The following is a 19,848-nucleotide window of genomic DNA, read 5'->3' as shown; positions in this document are numbered from 1 at the left end:
CAGAACCAGCCTGCTATTCCCCCAGCGCCTGCCCAGATTATTGTTACACCCAACGGGCATCCTCACTGCATGATGGAGTGGTGGCTGCCTTATGTGTTGTCAATATGCAGGGTGGTGGTGCTACCGGCACATGTCTGGGACAGTTGCAATGAATTGTGTGCTATAAGATGCAGCACACATGTGTTGGGGCAAGAAAGCACGGCAGTTGCAAAGTGTTACTGCAAGGGACACCACCATGACGTGACCCCAGGTATAGCATTGACTGACTACCTAGTCTCTGAAGTCTTGGTCATGCTGGTAGGGTTAATATGTATATATGCAAGGGATGGTGTGATGACACAACCAGAGGCACAGTCATTATACCTACCATCCATCCCATGTGCTGCATATGTGCATGTAAGTATTTAGGCCTGGTGATTGACATATGGCCAGGTTGTGTATGTGTTATGGTGCATGGCACTACCAAGGAGTAGGTACATGTGTAGCTTACGTCAGTATGGTGCAAATTTCTTAATGTGCAATGTGTCCCTCTTCGCTCCTTTGGCATGCATTGTGTGAGTCCTATGTGCCTTCCCCTTCCAGCATTTGACAATTTGACATTAATTTCCCCCATCCCCCATGAAACTTACCCTGCATTTGTGGGGGAAGCATCCCGAACAACGAGTCCTGAACCACGAAGTTGTGGAAAACGAAAGCGAAACAACGCTTTCATTTTCCATGACTTCCTTGTTTTAGGGCCTTAACCACGCATGTGTGAACCACGTACATGTGTGGTTAAGGCACAGAAAAAGGGAGTCAACGCGATCAAGGAGGAGGTAAGTTGGGCTGGGACTGGGGCTGTTTTTTTGGGGGTGGAGGGGTCCGGGTGAGTAGGGTTTAAGGGGGGGGGTCAGGGTTTAGGTTTTAGGGGTGAATTGGGGGGTTGTGGTGCTTTAGGTTTTAGGGGCGGGGTGGGGAGTCAGGGTATTTTTTGGTTTTGGGGGTGGGGTGGGGGCTCGGTTGATTAGGGTTTAGGGGCGGGGGAGGGGGGTCAGGGTTTAGGTTTTAGGGGTGGGGTGGGGGCTGGGGTGCTTTAGGTTTTCGGGGAGGGGGGTTGGGGTTGTGGTAATTTTAGAGGTGGGGGGTTGGGGTGGTTGTGGGGGTGGTGGGGTTGCGGTAATTTATAGGGGTGGGGGGCCAGGTGGGACGCATGCTGGAACCATGCATGCTGATCACTAATGCCTTTACCAGGAATGCCTTTACAGTGAAAAATTATTGTTAAGACATTCGTGGTAAAGGCGTTAGTGATAACAACAAGGTTGTTTTCCGATCTCGTTGTTCAGGCATGGGTGGTTGAAGCACTTGTTGTTTCGACATATAACCCATTTGTGGTGTTTACTGGTAGTCTGCACTGTCTTGCGATTTCACTGACCAGTTCTTCCGGGATGACCGCTGCAACCATCTCCTCCATCTCGTACAGGTCCTCTTGTGGTGCTGGACTACCATTTTTAGTTTGCAGTGCTGCCTTCCTGTTCCTTGGCATTTTTTCCTTTGTCCTTCGCGTTACAATCATGCCAGTGTTTCTTGCACTCTGTTATGGTTCTCCTGTACTCTGCCATACTGTTAATCTTGTCTACTGTCTGCTCCCAAATTGCCTCTCTCCTGCCAATTGGCAATTTTGAGGTGATGAAGAGTTGACCTTGGTGGATGGGATACTCCATCACAAATGTGACGAACATCCTCTCCGCATTTTTACAAGTTCCATAGGATATAATATTATGACAATGGACTCCAAAGGATCTTGGGCAGCCGCATCAGTGAAGTAGAGGCGACTCAATTAACTTGAATCCATTCAAATAAACATCCCCCAGTTCAAGACAGCAGAACGAGCAAAAAGCTTACATTCAAAGTGGATCACAACCGTAGAGAGACGTCTCCAGAAGGATGCCACTATGATCTTGCAAGCACAGTGTTTTCACACACAACTACAGTCTTGAGCTCTAATTGTATTCCTACTTCTACTTCCCAGTGATCAAATAACTTACATTGCTAATACCTATACCCTGATTCCTAAGGAAATATCAGATGCAATTTAATTAATTAAATTTGAACTTCAAATACTTTGTGTGACTTTTGAAGGCATACTCAAGCTTTCAATGGCTTGGGAACATAACCAAAAGGATCCATCTTCTTTTCCTACAATCCTCACCTCAGACCTGTCGTACCTATAAGGATACTACTTGTGCAGTGATTGGCCCTCTGCCGTGAAGAGGAGGGCCCAATGCTCCCCAGTGTTTGAGGCAGCACATTCTGGTTGGCTGAGGTAAGGCCCTAGCCAGGCAGAATCTGTCACTCCCATCAGGGGTGGGTGATTAACCTCACTGTATAAACTGCACTCACCCTTGAGTAGCTTGGCACAGAGCAGTCACGCTTATCACTGAGCCAATGTGTTAAGCAGGGCATATCACTTCCACATAAGTACACTGAGCGTCACAAGAGACTTCACACGAGGTGTGTGTCAACAAAATTAGTATTCAACACACACATTATTAACACATCATGATCACCATGTAAATCCGTGCATAGATCACTTTGAGAAATATTACTTACAGTATGACGTACAACTGTGTTAACTACCATAACGAGTATGTACGTGTGAGAAAAATAACACTTTCCCTCCCATTACCCTCATGCAGTGCCAAACATTGTCAGCAAGAGGCCAACCCTAGAGATGACCCCAGTCCAATAACACACTGTTGCAGGGCGTACACAGATTCACAACGTTAACAGCAATTTGTACATACAAAGACTTGCTGCACTTTGAGTTAGCTCTGCGACCTTGGTCGCATAAGTAAAACTCAATGTCAACCATTAGAGACGTGTATGGTAACACAACTTTGTTGTTTCCACAATCACCGCACACACTCCCTGACATTCACTGTGAACCGCTATGCAGTGCCACATATATCAGGCTGATCGTACACACGCACTTGCATGCACTTGATCCTAGCACCCTAGTGTGTTGCACTGATATCCAGCCTGTTAATGTCACGGTGCTCGCAGACCCCTGAGGCCCCAAACCACTCTCTACTCACCAACCGGTTCCTGGTACCCCACCCTGGGAGCTGAAAGTAACCTTTTCCCTGGATACTATGGCGCTCCTGGCTGAAGTCACACTTCTCTGGATCCCGGGTCGGAATAACAGCTGATCAGGCAACAGTTGACATTTGGAGGTTCGGACACCAATCTGGGCGTTCATTCAGAGGTCTGCAAAGCACAGGGGAGGGTCGCTGGGGCCACACACTAGTCACAGCGGTACCCATCCTAGTTAGGCACTCCAAAACACCAATAGTTACCAATTCCACACCTCCCCGGAAGGAGGCACATGTCGGGCTTGATGACTTGGGCCTCTCTGACAATTTTGGTAGTACTCAAACAGTTACGAGGTCCTCATCTCCTGGTAAGGGGGCACAACATCTGGTGTGCAATGACTTGAGTCGCACCAGACGATTACGATCCCACATGCAAAGTGCTAAGTGCCGTGCCTTCCAGGAATGATGCACAACCAGTTGAGGCTTGCAGTGATTCCTGGGGGCGGGGTGGGGCGGCACACAGGGGGAGGCATGGGGGAATTAATAACAATATATTTATTTTTAAAAACTTACCTCTGCTCCTACGCCGCGGCTGCTCCTCCCCTTCGTGCAGGATGCTGCAGGCACAGGCTCCCGGCCTGCCCTGTGCCAATCCTGACGCTACTCAAAGCTCAAAGCAGCATCAGGATTTGCTGGGAGTGCCCAGCCAGGCAGACAGGGAGCCTGTTCAGGGTCTTTCGAGCCCAGCAACTGGGTTGCTGGGCTGGAGAGACCTTCTGCGCATGTGTGTTTGGCCGGCTGTGCACTCACCCTCAGTGTAGGTCACCCCGTTGCCCCCACCCCTTTCAAAGAAAAGGATAATAAACAAAGTTTATTATCCTTTTCTTTGAAATGTTTTGCAGCTGCCGCTGCTGGCGGGGTGGCAACGCTCCACGGCCCTTATGGAGGAGCCACCCCGATGCATAACAACTGGGGCTCAATGATTTGAGTCACCGCAGACAATTCGATCACACACGAAAAAGGTTTCAAATGCAGTACCTCCCCAGAATGAGACACAAGTCTGGTGCGCGATGGCTTGAGTCGCACCAGACAATTACAGACCATCACGAAGAACTCCAGTGCTGTACCTCCCTGGAATGAGGCACAACGCCTGGTGCACAATAACTTGAGTTGCACCAGACAATGTGGTAACACACGAAGAATTCCATTCCTGTATCTCTGTTGAATGGGGCACAACGTATAGTGTGTGATGACTTGAGTCGTACCAGACAATTCGGTCACACACAAAGATGCAAGTTCATTGTTGCCACACTAGGTAGAATGCAGCACTGCTCCAGATGCACCCCCACCTCCGAGGGCCACAACCTATGAGTTGGGTACTGGACACAATGAGCATGCAGTTGGGTGTTGCATGAGAGAAATGCAACACACTCGACAACAGTGGGCCATGCGGGGTCCCGCAAACAGTGACCCTTCTAACAACAAACAAGACGTTAAGGCATGCAGTTGCCCTACGATTAAGGGCTACACTCTGTAACTCCGTAACTCTTGAAGGGTTTGCACTAGGTAATTCCAGTCTCCAGGCGCAATACTTATTCTCCGCTCACACTGCTGCCACCAAGTGGAGTCCGGCAGACTATGTAGGTGTGGAGGAGGGCAACGATCTCCAGATGACACCAGTAGGCAGTGTAGGTCCCTTGCAGAAGGTCTTTGATGTCCCTGAGACCTCTAGACAGAACAGGGGGCAAGCCAACAAGCTCTTGGAGAGCACACTTCATAGTGCCACATAGCAGCAGGCAATCTGCCCAGGCGAGCCACGATGCAGGAAAGGTGTGTGAATTCCTCAGTGTGTACCACATATTCCAGCGGTACTGGTCCTACGTCCCTGCCAGTGTATTTCTAAGTTGCTGAAGTGTGGTACTATCAGTTATGCTCAGGTGTGCCTTTGAAGATGTGGGTGGTTCAAAGGGTTCCCCTTTGAACCAGAGACGTCTCCTCTAAATTTCGGCCCTGTCTGTCATGGGGCCGTGGAATGCAGATCCTTATCTTTAGTGGTGGCATTATCTGGCTTTGAGAGGCCAAGTGTCAGCATCTTTCCAGCCAAGCCCTCAAATGACAGAGTTCTGTCTTTCCAGTTTTATAGCTGTCGCAGGGAAATCCACAGATGTGCTTCCCCCTGCTTCCAGTGGAATGAAGCTAAATAAAAAAACACATCCAAACAGATTTTAGAACACAGGGATGCCCACTTTCTAGAAGTGGCATGTCTAGTGTATTATTGAGAAAACCACCTTTACCATGAGAAGGGGTTTGTCATTGTGAATCCAATGATAGTAAATATCATAAGGCTGCTCCACTGCAATCCACTTTTGCAACCAGGATTAATTATAAACTTTACCCCATGTTAACCTATGGGCAGAGCAGCTCTCATGTGCAGTGAGAACACACATGGGTATTCTGCACTCCCTGGGCACATGTGTCCTGGCGCATGCACAATCCTGCAGGGGCAGGCTGGACACAAGTTTAGGATCACCAAAAGGTGCAAGTGTGCCCATACCGGCCTGCTGTGACAGGCTCAGTGTATATATAAAAACACCATTGCGCAAGTGTGCATATATTGGCTATTGCCAACTACTAGTGGCTGCAGGGCAGGCGTGTGCACTTTCACCCTGTACTTTTATAGTGGGAAAGTGCTCAGTGCCTGTAGGCCATTTAGAGAGAATCAGCAAAACCTCCCAGAAAAAAAACAAAAATGTTTGGGAAACGAATACCTCAGTGTAACACGTCTAACACCCAGCCATAACGATACATGTTCTGTTTGAGAATGGCTTGCACTGGTGATAGCCCAGTTGGTACTTGGTCTGTTTCTTCCATGATGGCTATTCTGTCTAAGCAAGAAAACCTCCATTGCTGCTGGCCTTGCTGATACCTGTTTTCTCTAAGTAGCAGAAGCATACAGAAAAGATATAGGGACAGATTTGCTAACATTTTGCGTCATGGTTGCACCACTTTTGTGGTGCATCCATGACGCAAAATGCTAGTAGATATTTACAAAGGCACGCAAGAGGTGATTTGCGCCGCCATGCATAACTTTGTAAAAAAAAAAGGAAAACAATGCAGCAGCTTCTGCTGCTTCGTGTTACACTTTATTCTGGAAGGCGTTCCATGGGTGGAACATGGGCATTCCCATGCATCCACCCATGGATTTCACACAATATCATATTTACAAAGGTTTGTAAACCTTGGATTGCATGAGATTGCTGCGCCTCCCAAAGCATGGGGTAACAAGGAGAAAAGTATTTTTTTCTCCTTATTTCCTTTTTCTATGTGTGCTGCATTAATGTTTTGTGAACATGTGTATTAGTATGCCCCTCCCCAAACTTAAACCCCTCGTATTTTTTTCTAAACTCCTTCCATTTAGTAGTACTAATTCCCCGTTTTTCTACCACTGCCCCAATCCCTCCCACATATATTTCAAATCCGTATACCTAGGTGTGTGAAGATCTCTGTCTCTTTGGTGTAATTCTCCACAAAGAAAAGATAGGGGAGGTAGAGGCAAAGGGCTCTGACCATAGGTTTGTCAATTACATTTTGTAGTATGTGAGTAGTAATACTTTAAGTACTGTAAAATGTTGTTTGTTCATAAAGCTCTTAGCAAGTTTAGCTCAAGCTTGTTTTTTCTTCACTTATTAAGTTCAATAACCAAGTTATCAAATGTTAGGTGGTTGGATTTGTGTAAATCTATATAATTTCCTTGTGTTCTTTTGTGAACATTAACACTATTCTTTTCACATGTTCTTCTATGGACATAAAACATAGGATGATCTCTGATTTTTATGAAAAACTACTCATGTGTCACACTGTCTGTGGTGTGTCATGAACCTTTGGTTTTCTCTTTCATTCACAATATCAGTGTGTTATACTTCAAATATAAAACGTAACCACCTAAGCTTATGTTGTGTAATTGAATCTGTCTAGATGAATTTATTCATTTGAAAGTAGGATTCTGTATATTCAGCTGTACATCAAGTCCTTCGTTTGATGCAAGTAGAAATGTTTATATGGTTTGTTTTTAAAGTATACTGTATTATTAAAACACATAACGCCAGATGTACTATTACACCGGTCATAAAAATAGATTGCACATTACAACCATTATTTTTGTGATGAGTGAGAAATTTTAAGAACTTTAGGTCCATTCCTAAACTTTTTGAATCAGAGTGGGTCATCATACAACCTGCCTTATTAATATTCATGAGGAAGGTCACAAATTGTGACTCAACACTGAATAGACGCAAACACAGGGATGGTGGCTGGCAAGGGTCAAGAGACCATCATGTCTGTTTAAATGAAGGAAACTGTTTTGTTTTTTTGTACAACCCATTTCCTTAATGGAAACTGGACTGCATTTAAAAATAAAATGTTTAAAAAAAGTTTTATTGAAAGTTTGCAGTTGGCAAATAGTGGTTTAGCTGCCTTTTTATTAAACAGACAGGGTAGTTTGTGTATGGTTTCTTTCACTTTCACGTAAATAAAACGTGTATCACCATTCTTTTCTGTGTCAATGTTTATTAATCAAGCATTGCCACAGCTTCTATTTCTAACCCAGCAGAGCATCCAGGAATCCTGTTGGAGAGACCATGGAGCTCAACAAAGATTCCTGTATCACAATGAATGACGGAAACCGGATACCGGTCCTGGGCTTCGGCACCTATGCCCCGGAAGAGGTAAGTCCTCGTTGTAAAGATGCGACGTAGAGACTTGGTGTATTTCATCTGTATTTATTATATTTGTATAAGGAGACGTGCAGTGCTAGCCAACGGGCTAACTGCCGATCTCTTCATCTAACCGCCGATAACTTCATCCTCGAATGCCACCCCATCATCCTCACATCCGCGAGAAGACCATAGCATGAGGCATTCGAGAATGTGGAAACCGTCACTACATATCTTCCCCTTTTACAATATATAAAAAAAAAAAAACAATACAACCAATAAAACCAAACAAATCATACATATGAAAATACTTCACTTCAAACAATAAAATTAAAGATCATTTGAAACATAAGTTATTAAAACATATCTTTAAGAATAATAATCTTCCAATCTTTTAGGTTTAAAGATTCTTCTGCCAGAACTACTCCATTTCACATTCCTACTAAGAACACCCTGTGATCCACATGCATTATGAGAAGACGTAGACGCAGGCAAGTCGTCTGCATTACTAGGACCACTAGGAACGTTCCTATGTTGATTCAAACATTCCTGCTCACTCCTCTCATCTTGACTCAAACATTCCTCCTCATTCCTCTCATCTTCCAACCATTCCTTACAATTCTGACCATCCCGAACACTCCCTTTTCTCGTGTTGACACTTGTCCTTTTACACAACGACAACACGGCCATGTGCCGTATTTTGCCATTGCTTAACCTTACAGAATTATCATACACTGCCTCTACTCTGAGGGGAGATGAAAATCTACTTTGACATTTACCTGTGTGCTTACCAGTTTTAACCCTCACTACATCTCCCACACATAATTTGATTTCTTTACAATTGTGGACGTCATCAAAATATCTTTTGTATTTATCCTGAGCCCTTTCAATATTCTTCTTCACCTCTTCCGGACTCCATTCCACTCTTTTAGCAACTTTTAGCCATCCCACATTGTCCTTCGACATAGGTGTCCTTCCTCTCATGAGCTCAAATCGACTAACATTATTACTCACACATGTGGTAACCCTAAATGCCCATAAGGTTTTTCACAATTCTGTTTCCCATACTAATTGGTTACAACTAGACAATTGAATCATACCTTTAAGTACTTGGTTGAATCTCTCCACAGACCCATTACCCGCGGGATGATATAACGAGGTAGTTCTATGCTGAAAACCATTCCTTATAATATAATCTTGGAAAATAGAAGATACGAATTGCGAACCATTGTCTGACACAATACATTTCGGTAAGCCTTCTCTCACAAATATTTCATCCATAAATCTAATGATACTAACTGCATCAGCTTTTTGTACAATACTCGCCTCCGGCCATTTTGAAAAATGATCCACCATAACCAGCAGAAACCATTCATTCTCACCAATAGGCCCCATGATATCAATACCTACTCTTTCCCAAGCCATATTGGAACAAGGAATGGGATGTAAAGATGGTCTCAAAACTACTTGCGTCTTATCAACATTCACACAAGCAAGTTAGTTTCTAACAATTTTCTCTGTATCCTTATCTATACCAGGCCACCAGTACCAAAACTTTACCCTGTTCTTAGTTTTTCCTATGCCAAGGTGGCCTTCATGACATATTTCGAGGATTTTCTCTCTTAATGCAACAGGAGGTATAACTTTCCCACTTCTGAGAATCAACCCATCTTCCGTGGACAACTCATCCCTTACTTCCCAGAAAGGTAGCAAGGTTGCCTTAATCATTCTTTTTAATGGCCATCCCTTCGTAATTGCAACACTCAAATCACTTAGCACCTCATCACCCTGTTGTGCTAATTTCCAATCATTGCGTGTAATGCCTCGACACACACCTTCTTCCACAATAGCCACCCACACATCCTCATTTATGTCATCTTCCTTATTTTTGGTTGGTAAAGGCATGCGACTTAGAAAATCTGCAACAATGTTTTTAACACCAGGCAAATATTGTACAATGTAATTATATTCAAACAAACAAACTGATAATCTTGCCAGCCTAGGAGAAGCTTTGTACAACCCCTTCGTGGTTAAAACCTTCACTAACGGATTGTGGTCACAACTTAAAGTGACCGTAGTGCCCCACACATACTGTCTGAAATATTCCAACGCCCACACACAAGCCAGTGCCTCACGCTAAATAACTGAATACTTCTCTTCAGTCGGAGTCAATGAGCGTGACGCAAAAGCATAGTATCTTCATTACCTTCCATGTTTACCTGTGTCAGAACTGCTCCTGTGCCTTTACAGCTAGCATCTGTAGTGATAATACACTTAAGATTCACATCAAAACCTTGTAATGGAGGTGCAGTACAAATATCATTTTTTAACACCTCAAAAGCATTCTGACACACTTCCGTCCACACAAATTTGTTCCTTATTTTGAGCAATTGTCTCAAACAATACGTTTTAGTCAAGAAATTTTTAACAAATTTTGAGTAGAATTCTACTAACCCTAGAAAAGCACGAACCTCATCCTTGTTTTGGGGATTGGGCGCCTTACTTATTGCTGATACTAACGCCTCCTTATGTTTAATGCCGTCAGCAGATACTACATGCCCCAAATAATTGACATGGTCACATGCAAATTTGCACTTGCTGAATTCCGCAGTCAAACCTTTCTCATCTAAAACATTTAAAACCTGTAATAACGTTTGATCATGATTTTCCTTCAATTTTTCCATTATGAGAATATCATCTTGAAACACCATGACATTATCAATTCCTTCCAAAATTGAGCTCATTAGTCTTTGGAACATTGCAGCCGCTGACGCCAAACCAAATGGCACCCGTCTGAACCTATAACACCCGAAGGGTGTAACAAAAGCAGTCAAATTCCTGCTGTTTGGATGCAATGGTACCTGATGATAGGCCGCTTTCAAATCAATGGAAGAAAACCATTTCATGCCCCTTGTGCGAGACAGCATCTCATTAATATGAGGCAAAGGAAATTGATCTACTAGTATATTCTTATTGAGCTCCCTCAAATCTATGCATAGTCGTAAATTTCCATTAGCTTTTCTTACCACCACCAATGGAGCAACCCACTGAGACGATTCTATGGGTTCTATGATTTTCTCTTCCTGTAGTTTATCTAATTGCACCTTAACACTCTCTTTCAGAGGAATAGGGATGTTTCTCACTTTGTGCACCTGTGGCTCAACATTGTCCTTCAAATGAATGAGGTGCATGAACCCCTTCATCTTACCAATTTGCCCAGAAAATACTCTCGGAAATGTTTTCAAAACTAACTTGCTAATATCCACTTCCGTTTGCACAGTTAAAACTGGTTCCGGATTGTTAGGATCTAAAACAATGCCTAATTTACCTTGGTCAATCCAACCCAAAACAGAGGGACCTGTTGCTGCCACATACAATTTCCCTACTGTCACTCTATCTTTGTATTGAAATTTCAACTCCTTGAACCCCAACAATTCAATGACTTCGCTAGTAAATGTCTTAATTGTTATGTCTGGCGCACACAACTGCTCTCCCACAATGTGTTTAAAATTCTTTTCCCAAACATTCCTATTAACAATAGTGTAGGGAGACCCTGAATCTACAACAATACATAAGGTCACCCCCCAAAAATTTATTTCACACTTTGGTCTTTTATTCCTTTTCTTTTCTTCTTCTCTTGTGCACAAAACAGTGTGTTCATTTGTGTGTTCATCAGCAGTGTCTACACATAAAACACACATATTCAAAACTTCTTCATCAGATGAGTTGGAGTCTTCCAATTCTAACACCCTGCTGTTGCTTGCCATTTTCTTCTGACAAACTCTTTGAAAATGTCCAATAACACCGCATCTTGAACACTTCTGCTTCTTAGCTGGGCATAACTTGTCGTTTGCCAAATGGTCATAACTGCTGCATCTGTAACACTTCTTTCTTTCATACGGTTTATGATTCTTCTGTTCTGCTTCTGGTTTCCCTAGCCATTTCTTTTTGTGCTCAAAAGATGTTCTTATCCCCTTCACTCTTGCAACGATACTCTCATCACTCTTATTTTCATTTAGAACTTACTTGGCACACCTTCCAGTCAATTCTGCCCTTTTCACAATATCAATAATTTCTTGCAACAAGCTCTCTCCTTTAGCCCATAGGTTGTCTTGAATACTCGAGTTGGACGCCTGCATGACAATCTGATCTCGAATTAGCTCATTGTGCAAAATACCAAATTTGCAGTTGATTGCTAAATGTTTTAAGGCAGCAACATAATCATCCACAGGTTCGTCCTTCCCTTATTTATGATGGAAGAATTTATAATGATCCACTGCCACGCAGACCCTGGGCCTGTAATAATTATCAAAATCCTCAAGCGCGTTGCTATACAAGTCTCCTTGACCTTCTTGTCTTGGTTTTTTATTGATGTTTTTAAAAACCTTCAGACCTCCAGGCCCTAAACAATGTAAAAGAATTTTGTACTTTTTCTCCGCAGAAAGTTCCTCTTCGTCGTCAATCACAGAAATATAATTCTTGAAGTATTCACACCACTCCTCCCATTTCAAAGTAGGTGTGCCAGAAACAGATATAAATGGTTGGGGAGGTGTAAGATTCCATGGATTGCCCGAAGCCATGTTGTCACTGCACAGTCTCCTTAAAAAAAAAAATATATATATATATATATATATATATATTTATATGGTTTTTTTTTTAGTAGGTACTCAATAATAGAAAATGTCGAGTTTCCAAGATACAGTGTTTGAGATTCACAAATGGCGAATCAACGTGCCTTTTTGCCCTATCCAAAATGGCGGCGCGATGCCCAATCCAAAATGGCGGCGCGATGCACGTCAGATTGACGTAGCAATACTGGGTGTTAAGGAACGCATACACAACAATTCTTGTGAAAAGTTTTCAGGATGTTGTGTTGTCCCAAAGCTCACCACAAGGTGTCCCCACCAGTTGGATTCCCGGTACTTCGGAAGCCTCGTACATCGGAAGCCGATCAACGCCGAAAGCTGATCCTCGTCAGAAGGCGATCTTAAAATCAGCGTCCACATTGTTTCTCCAACGTCGCAGGTGAGTCCAAGCTCGTCGCCAATTCTGTAAAGATGCGAAGTAGAGACTTGGTGTATTTCATCTGTATTTATTACATTTGTATAAGGAGACGCGCAGTGCTAGCCAATGGGCTAACCGCCGATCTCTTCATATAACCGCCGATCTCTTCATCCTCGAATGCCACCCCGTCATCCTCACATCCGCGAGAAGACCATAGCGTGAGGCATTCGAGAATGTGGAAACCGTCACTACACTCATCTCTCCTCCGTTTATTGTCTGTCAGGGCATTTCCTCAGAAATTTAATTTAACATATCAGTCCGAATCAGTGTTGTGAGCAGTAAAACAATGTGAAGGATATACAATTGGATGCAGAGTGTGCAGAGTGCAGATAGAAGTGTAATCAATATGTTCTATGTGCGTCATGACTCCCAGGAAACAAGTGATGATGTTGAGAAAACAAGATAACAGCTACCAAATGACCCATATCACCTGTGACACTTACAGCCAATTCTGATGCTTTAGTAAGGAGAAACGTGGATACTAGAACTTGTATTTGGACCATTTAGATTCTACGCTTGCGCTCAAAAACACCATGATACAAAATGCTGTTGGCCAAAAGGCCAGGACTTGCTGATAGTGCAACGGATGGCCTGGGACCACTTGGCTGCAGTGAAATTCCTATATTTTATAAATGCCTGTATCATGATTCATACCAGAAATGTGTGTACTTGTTGAGATACACCATATTTGTAATTGATGTATGAAAGCATAACTACAAAAGTTCTGCCTGTCTTTAGGCGAGCAGTGCAAGTACTTCAGCACTGATGAGTGTCTAGTGTCCCCAGCTCAGTTACACCAGCACCCAAAGGCTTATCAAGTTTTGTGCCACTGGGAAAAGCAATCTGTCCAGTGCAGGAATCCAGAAGGGATGCCATGCTGTGAGCAGTACAAGGATAATGATTCAGTAGCAGGCAATGCACTTGTACACTTTTAAAGGTCCTGCACATGCTTGCACCATTTGTGATTTGAGGAGGAACCAGCATTTATGACATAAAAGGGTGCCCCTCCCTCTCACACAGTGCCCATGTACTACTTTGCTGTAGATGCTGTATACAGGAAGGCCTTGGTTAGCATTCATGTCCTTGCTCCTGCTGCTTCTACTCGTGCACTCTCTGATTAGCTCGACATTGGCATAAAACAACTGCAGGTCCTGACTCCTTTATTCATTTGATTTATGTAGCGCTACATGGTGTATTAACCACTTCAAAAAAGCTGAAAGAAAGTATTTTGACATCTGTATTTTCTGTAACTTTATATGATGCAATATTTTAGGGCTTGCTCATTGATGAGTCATACATGCTGTTATGGAACGTACTTTGTCATATCATGATCCTAAAACAGTTATTGAGAGCTACCTGGGCTCGTTGAAGCAGCTCCATCTTATCTCAAATTTATCATTAAAGTATTTGTTGGACAACTTCGGGAGTGGATTAATGACTACAATTGTGGTGACAGGATCTAAAGGACAAAGTACTCATTAACTTCAAGTTGAGACAAGGTACTGCACAGTGGCATTTTAATATTTGGGACTTAGGAGTGAGTGTCCCACCCAACATCCCTAAATCTTTCGCTTTCATGGTCCGCCCAAGTTCACCAGACCACCTGCTGCTCTGAAAAAATTAAACTGACACGTTTAATTTTTTCCTTTTGTAATGCATCTCGTTTTCCTTTAAGGAAAACGGGCTGAATTACACCAAAAACCTTTATTTAAAAGCAGTCACAGACATGGTGGTCTGCTGTCTCCAGCAGGCCACCATCCCTGTGAGTGCTGCAAGTCGCAAGGGGGTCGCAAATTGCGATCCACCTCATTATTAATGAGGTGGGCCTTTGCGACCCCCTTGCGACTCGCAGATGGTGTCAGGGACACCATCCTGCATCCTGCATTGCGACTTGCTCCAGCTGGTTCATTTTCCTTTCAGAATCCATGCCAGTGCCATAGACTCGCTGATTGGAATATTTGACCACATGTTCAAGGGGTTAAGCTGCCTAAAAGACCTAGAGGTACATCTAAACATCAACCAATCTGTTCAGCCCATCACTGTACGCCACAGACGGATAGCTTTCTACCTTTGTCCAAAAGTGGAAGCCGAACTTGGCAAGCTGGAAGCGGACGACATTATTGAAAGGGTGGAGGAGCCAACCCTGTGGGTCTCCTCTATTGGTCTCACAAAGGAGCCACAACAGCGAGGGGAAATGTGGATATCCATAGACATGCACCTCCCAAACACCTCAATCAAACAAGAGAGACTTTACCCCCACAGTCAATGACATTGTGGGAGAATTATCAGGCTCCCGTGGTTTTCAAAGATGGACCTGAGGTCAGGCTATCACCAAATCCTCTTGGCACTGGAGTCTCAACACATCACAGCATTCTCAACTCGCTTCTGTTTGTGGAGTTATCAATTCCTCAAATTCAGCATTCCCAGTGTAGCAGAAGTCTTTCCGAGGGGTATTGGCTGGTCTCCATGGGGCTTTGAATGTCAGTGATGACATTTTGGTGCATGGCCTCACTATCGAGGAACACCTCCGTAGGCTAAAAGCAGTGTTCAAGCACCTCCAAGACAGCGGACTCACCCTTCATCTAGAAAAATCTGAGCACCTCAAGGAAGACATCTGTTTCTTTTTTCAGCAAAATGCGTCACTCCAGACCCACTGAGGGTCCAGGACATGCAATCAGCACTGGCCCCCACCACAGTCACTGGAGTCAGGGACTTTTTAGGTATGGTGACCTATGCGGTTGCTTTATACACAATCTTTCACTTAGAAAACTCACTAAAGCATTGGCTCCCTGACAGTGTGGTGTAGAGCAGGACCAGGCATTCCAGGCCATGAAAAAAGCTCTCTTGGAGGAAACTACCCCCACATCCTTTGACTCTACTAAGGACATTGACTCTCCATAGACACCAGCCCTACTGGCCTCGGAGCTGTACTGTCCCAGCAACAGTCATGCGGAGAGTGGGCTCCCATCGCCTTTGCCAGCGGGGCACTAACCCCAACCGAGCATAGATACTCACACATTAAGAAAGAGGCAATTGCGATCCATTGGGGTGCGCCATTTTAATGTGTACGTGTATGGTTACCCGTTCCAGGTGAACACTGAACACATACCACTCATACCCCTGTTCAGAAGGTCTGCGGATTGAGAAATGGATACTCCAGTTACAGGTGTACAACATTTCTATAGAGCACAAGCCAGGTTCCAACAATCCGGCAGACTATCTGTCATGTCATGCCTGCCCCACTACTCTCTAATAAGAGCAAGATGCAGCAGACACAGAAGAGTACATCAAGTTCGTGGTAGAACGATCTTGCTCTGTTCCCATCTCCCTGGCAGACATCTCGGCAATGGCAGGAACTGATGACTGCCTCCAGTTTGCCATTTACTGCAACATGGTCAGGCAAGTGGGCCGATGTCGTGTCCGAGCTGACACAAAACATTTTTTGAGGCCTGTCACATCTTACAGTCCCTACACAATTTGAGAGGTGAATTCTTATTCACCGAAGAGGGTAGCCTTTTAAGGGGACCCCAGCTGGTATTACCCACCCATCTGACATAGCAAATAGTAGACCTCGCCTATGGGTCCCACCAAGGTATTTTCAGGACCAAGAACAGACTACAAGGTAAGGTGTGTTTCCCTGGTCTGGACGAGCTAGCTGAACGCACCAACTGGCTGTACGATTTGTGCCAAGCCACTGGAAACCCAGGCCCCCTGCCTCCCATTATTACTGAGCAGATCCCAGAAGTCCCATAGCACCACACCAGCACAGATTTTGGTAGTCTACCCGAGGGCCGTCACCTATTTGTCATCTTCGGTGATTTCTCCAAGTACCCAGAAGTAGAAATTGTGTGCTGCACGTCAGCAGACGAAACAATACCAAAGCCTGAAAAAGTAATGGCCACCCATGACCTCATTAAAGAATTGCGCACAGACAATGGGCCCTCTTTCAGTGCCCAGGAATTTGTTGGCTACCTGCTGTCACTGAATAGTAAACATCACCGGATCACCCCGCGTTGGTCTCAAGCCAGTGGGGAGGCTGAGAGGTTCATGCGAACCATCAACAAGGTTATTCACATTGCCCAGTTGGAACAACAAAATGTTGAGACAGTGATATACATGTTTCTAAAAGACTACCATTTAACACCTCACACCACAATATGTGTAACCCTCAGCATCCTCTGTTTCGGGAGGAGAGTGAAAGATGCAATACCATACCACTCCCAGTGGGAGAATACCCCAATCCACAACAGCCTGGCCCTGTCCCGAAGGCATGCCCATAACCAAAAGATGTCACAATGCAGACAAGCCGCCGTTCCAAACATCCAAATAGGCGACTGGGTCCTGGTACAAGATGGTCATCCTGGAACCAAGTTTCAGTTGCCTTTAGAGCACTCACCGTGGAAAGTCACTAACAGCAAAGGGACAATGGTGTCAGCAACACAGGGTCTGTAGACTGTCACCAGAAATGTTTCACACTTCAAGAACTTCCAGATGGCACATACAATGTTTCACACTTCAAGAACTTCCAGATGGCACATACAAACGCATGAAGAGGTGATGTCAGTCCTGCTAGATAAGGAGGGAGCCTCTCTCAATCAGAATCAACAAAAGAGGAGTGCAAACTAGTAGAGTGTACCCTCTCTACTCTAGAGGGGCCCCAAGCATTCTGCCACGATCCCAAATTGCAACTGCAAGACTTCCCAGCAGTGGAAGTGTTAAGACAAGGCCTGCCACAATCCAACCTCAGGAAGAATCCCACTCCATTTCAACAGTTCTAGGACTATGTAAGAGACTGACCGCCAAACTGGATTCAACATCAAATTGCCCCTCCAGCGTGACCTTTTTGAGGACTGAATAAAAGTGCATGTTTGGGTGTTTGTGTTTTGCTGAACATGGTTAGTTTTTCCTTTTGTTCTAAGTTAAGGAGGAATGTAATATTTAGGGCTGAGGGGTGTTCTACCCGACACCCCTAACTGTTTCACTTTCATGGTACCTCCCAAGGTCATCTGGCCATGGAAGTATTAATAAAGAGGGTGGGGCCGCAAAACAGGGAGTCCCCACACCAAGGGCCAGATGTACGACGCATTTTACTGGTTGCAAACAGCCCATTGGGCCGTTTGCTACCGGTAAAAAGCATTTTGGCATGTACCAGAGTCAAAATGCGAGTCTGTAACTTGTTACTGACTCACATTTTGCTTTTGCGATTCAGTATTAGGAAGGGGTGTGTAAACAGCGTCCCTTTCAAATAGCGAGTTGCACTGGTATGTATGAATGTTTTGCGACTAGGAATGCAGTTGCAATATATTCATAATTTAGCGACTCCTTGAAGGAGGCGGTAACCCATTTGCAACTGGAAAGGGGTCTGTAGTATTCTTGGACAGGCCACAACAGGAACAAATGTAGAAACAGCAGAGTTGTAATATGATGAAGATTTATTTCAAATATAATCCACCATGAAGATCAAGTGCATCCACTCCACTCCCAGGTCCTCGCTAGACTCAACATTCAACATTCCGAAGAGTCTAAAAGGACAAGAGATAGAAGGGAGAGAGGTGGAAGCAACCAACTAGGGAGAACCTAAAACTAAGGGAGACACAATAATGACATAGATAGATACAACATGTAATAAACATACAAATTACAATAGAGAATATGTATAACACACCACACTATCTTCCCCCTTTAAATTAAAAAGACGAGAGAAGATTTTCATTTACACTTTGACCACTCTGTTCAAATTCCAAATGCGCCCATCATCCACTTTGACAGCCCCCTTAAACACTTTGATAACTTTAAAGATTTTACTGTAGTGAGAGAAACTTGTGTGAATTCCTTTCTGTAGCTTAATCTTGACAGAATCTCCAACTGCAACAATAAGAGGCTTAACAGCTTTACAAAGATCATGTGTTAATTTCCTCTTCTCTTGCAGAATTTTCTCTTTGGCTACAGCTAGTTCCTTAACATTCTCGTGATTCAACTCCTTTCCAATTTACTTATTCACCCAGGGGGGACTTATCTTGGTGTTGGGCACTCTTTTCCTGAACAATACAAAAGGAGACTGACCAGTACTGGTATGTGGTGTGTACCTATAACTTTCAACTTTGGATTTGACTGCGTCCACCCAACTATGCCCTGTCAATTTGGCTACTTGAATGGCTTCCTTTAACGTCCTATTAAATCGCTCAACCATCCCATTGGTTTCAGGATGGTATAGGGCACTTCTCTTATGTACAATATCTCTAGACGCTAAGAACTCACACATGTGCTTTGAGGTAAATTGATCCCCATTGTCTGGTACACTTGGGCTTTCCTTCCCTAGCAAATACCCCTGTAAGGAAGTTTGTTATTGACTGAGATGTTATATCAGAGGTAATCAAGATTTCAGGCCAACGAGACATCATATCCATTAATACAACAATATACTTAGAAGCAGAACCACAGACTACAGGTCCCATAATGTCTAATGCAACGTCCTCCCACACCTCCTTCAGAATTTTCCTAATCACCAAGGGACGGAACTTCCACTTAGGCGTTTTATCAGCAAATCCTCATTCTACACAGTCACGAACAGCTCTCTCTAACGCTAAATCCATTCCCGGCCAACCAATATAATCCTCTTAAACTTTCTTTGGTTTTGCAAATACCATGGTGACCCAAATGTGCAAGGCGTAACAACCTATCTCGTAAGCCAGACAGAGGCACTAGCCTCCCACAACTCACGACAACACCGTTCTCAACAGACAGCTCATTCCAAACACTTTTATACACATTATCCTTGTCACAATTAGCTGGAATGCGATTAGACTGTATCAAATCCTTTGCACGTCCTAAAATTTGATCATTACTTAACTCCATTAACCATTCCTCCTCAGTGATACAACCATCAGTCAACGCGCACACTTTGACATCCTCATCAACCCACCATGTACTACAATCTGTATCTTCACCCCAACAAAGTGATCTCAGCCTTGACAAACAGTCTGCTGTACGGTTCTCACACC

The 19,848-nt window shown here is 44.0% G+C and overlaps 1 protein-coding gene across 3 annotated transcripts in view; it reads left to right on the top strand.

Moving 5' to 3' along the window:
• LOC138287471 (aldo-keto reductase family 1 member C1-like) overlaps nucleotides 1–19,848 on the top strand; it is a 194,990-nt gene that overhangs the window by 80,604 nt on the left and 94,538 nt on the right. Inside the window, exon 2 of one of the 3 annotated variants that reach the window (XM_069227913.1) lies at nucleotides 7,681–7,795. In XM_069227913.1, the coding sequence (XP_069084014.1) occupies nucleotides 7,709–7,795 (87 nt within the window). In that variant the 5' untranslated portion in view covers nucleotides 7,681–7,708. Of the gene's footprint in view, nucleotides 1–7,659; nucleotides 7,796–19,848 lie in introns of all 3 variants that reach the window. The other 2 variants (XM_069227911.1, XM_069227912.1) reach the window with 2 other exon arrangements.

The sequence above is a fragment of the Pleurodeles waltl genome, chromosome 4_1, assembly GCF_031143425.1.
Source record: "Pleurodeles waltl isolate 20211129_DDA chromosome 4_1, aPleWal1.hap1.20221129, whole genome shotgun sequence".
NCBI lineage: Eukaryota > Metazoa > Chordata > Amphibia > Caudata > Salamandridae > Pleurodeles > Pleurodeles waltl.
The sequence above is the reverse complement of the archived record's forward strand: the minus strand, read 5'-3'. Positions and strand labels throughout refer to the sequence as shown.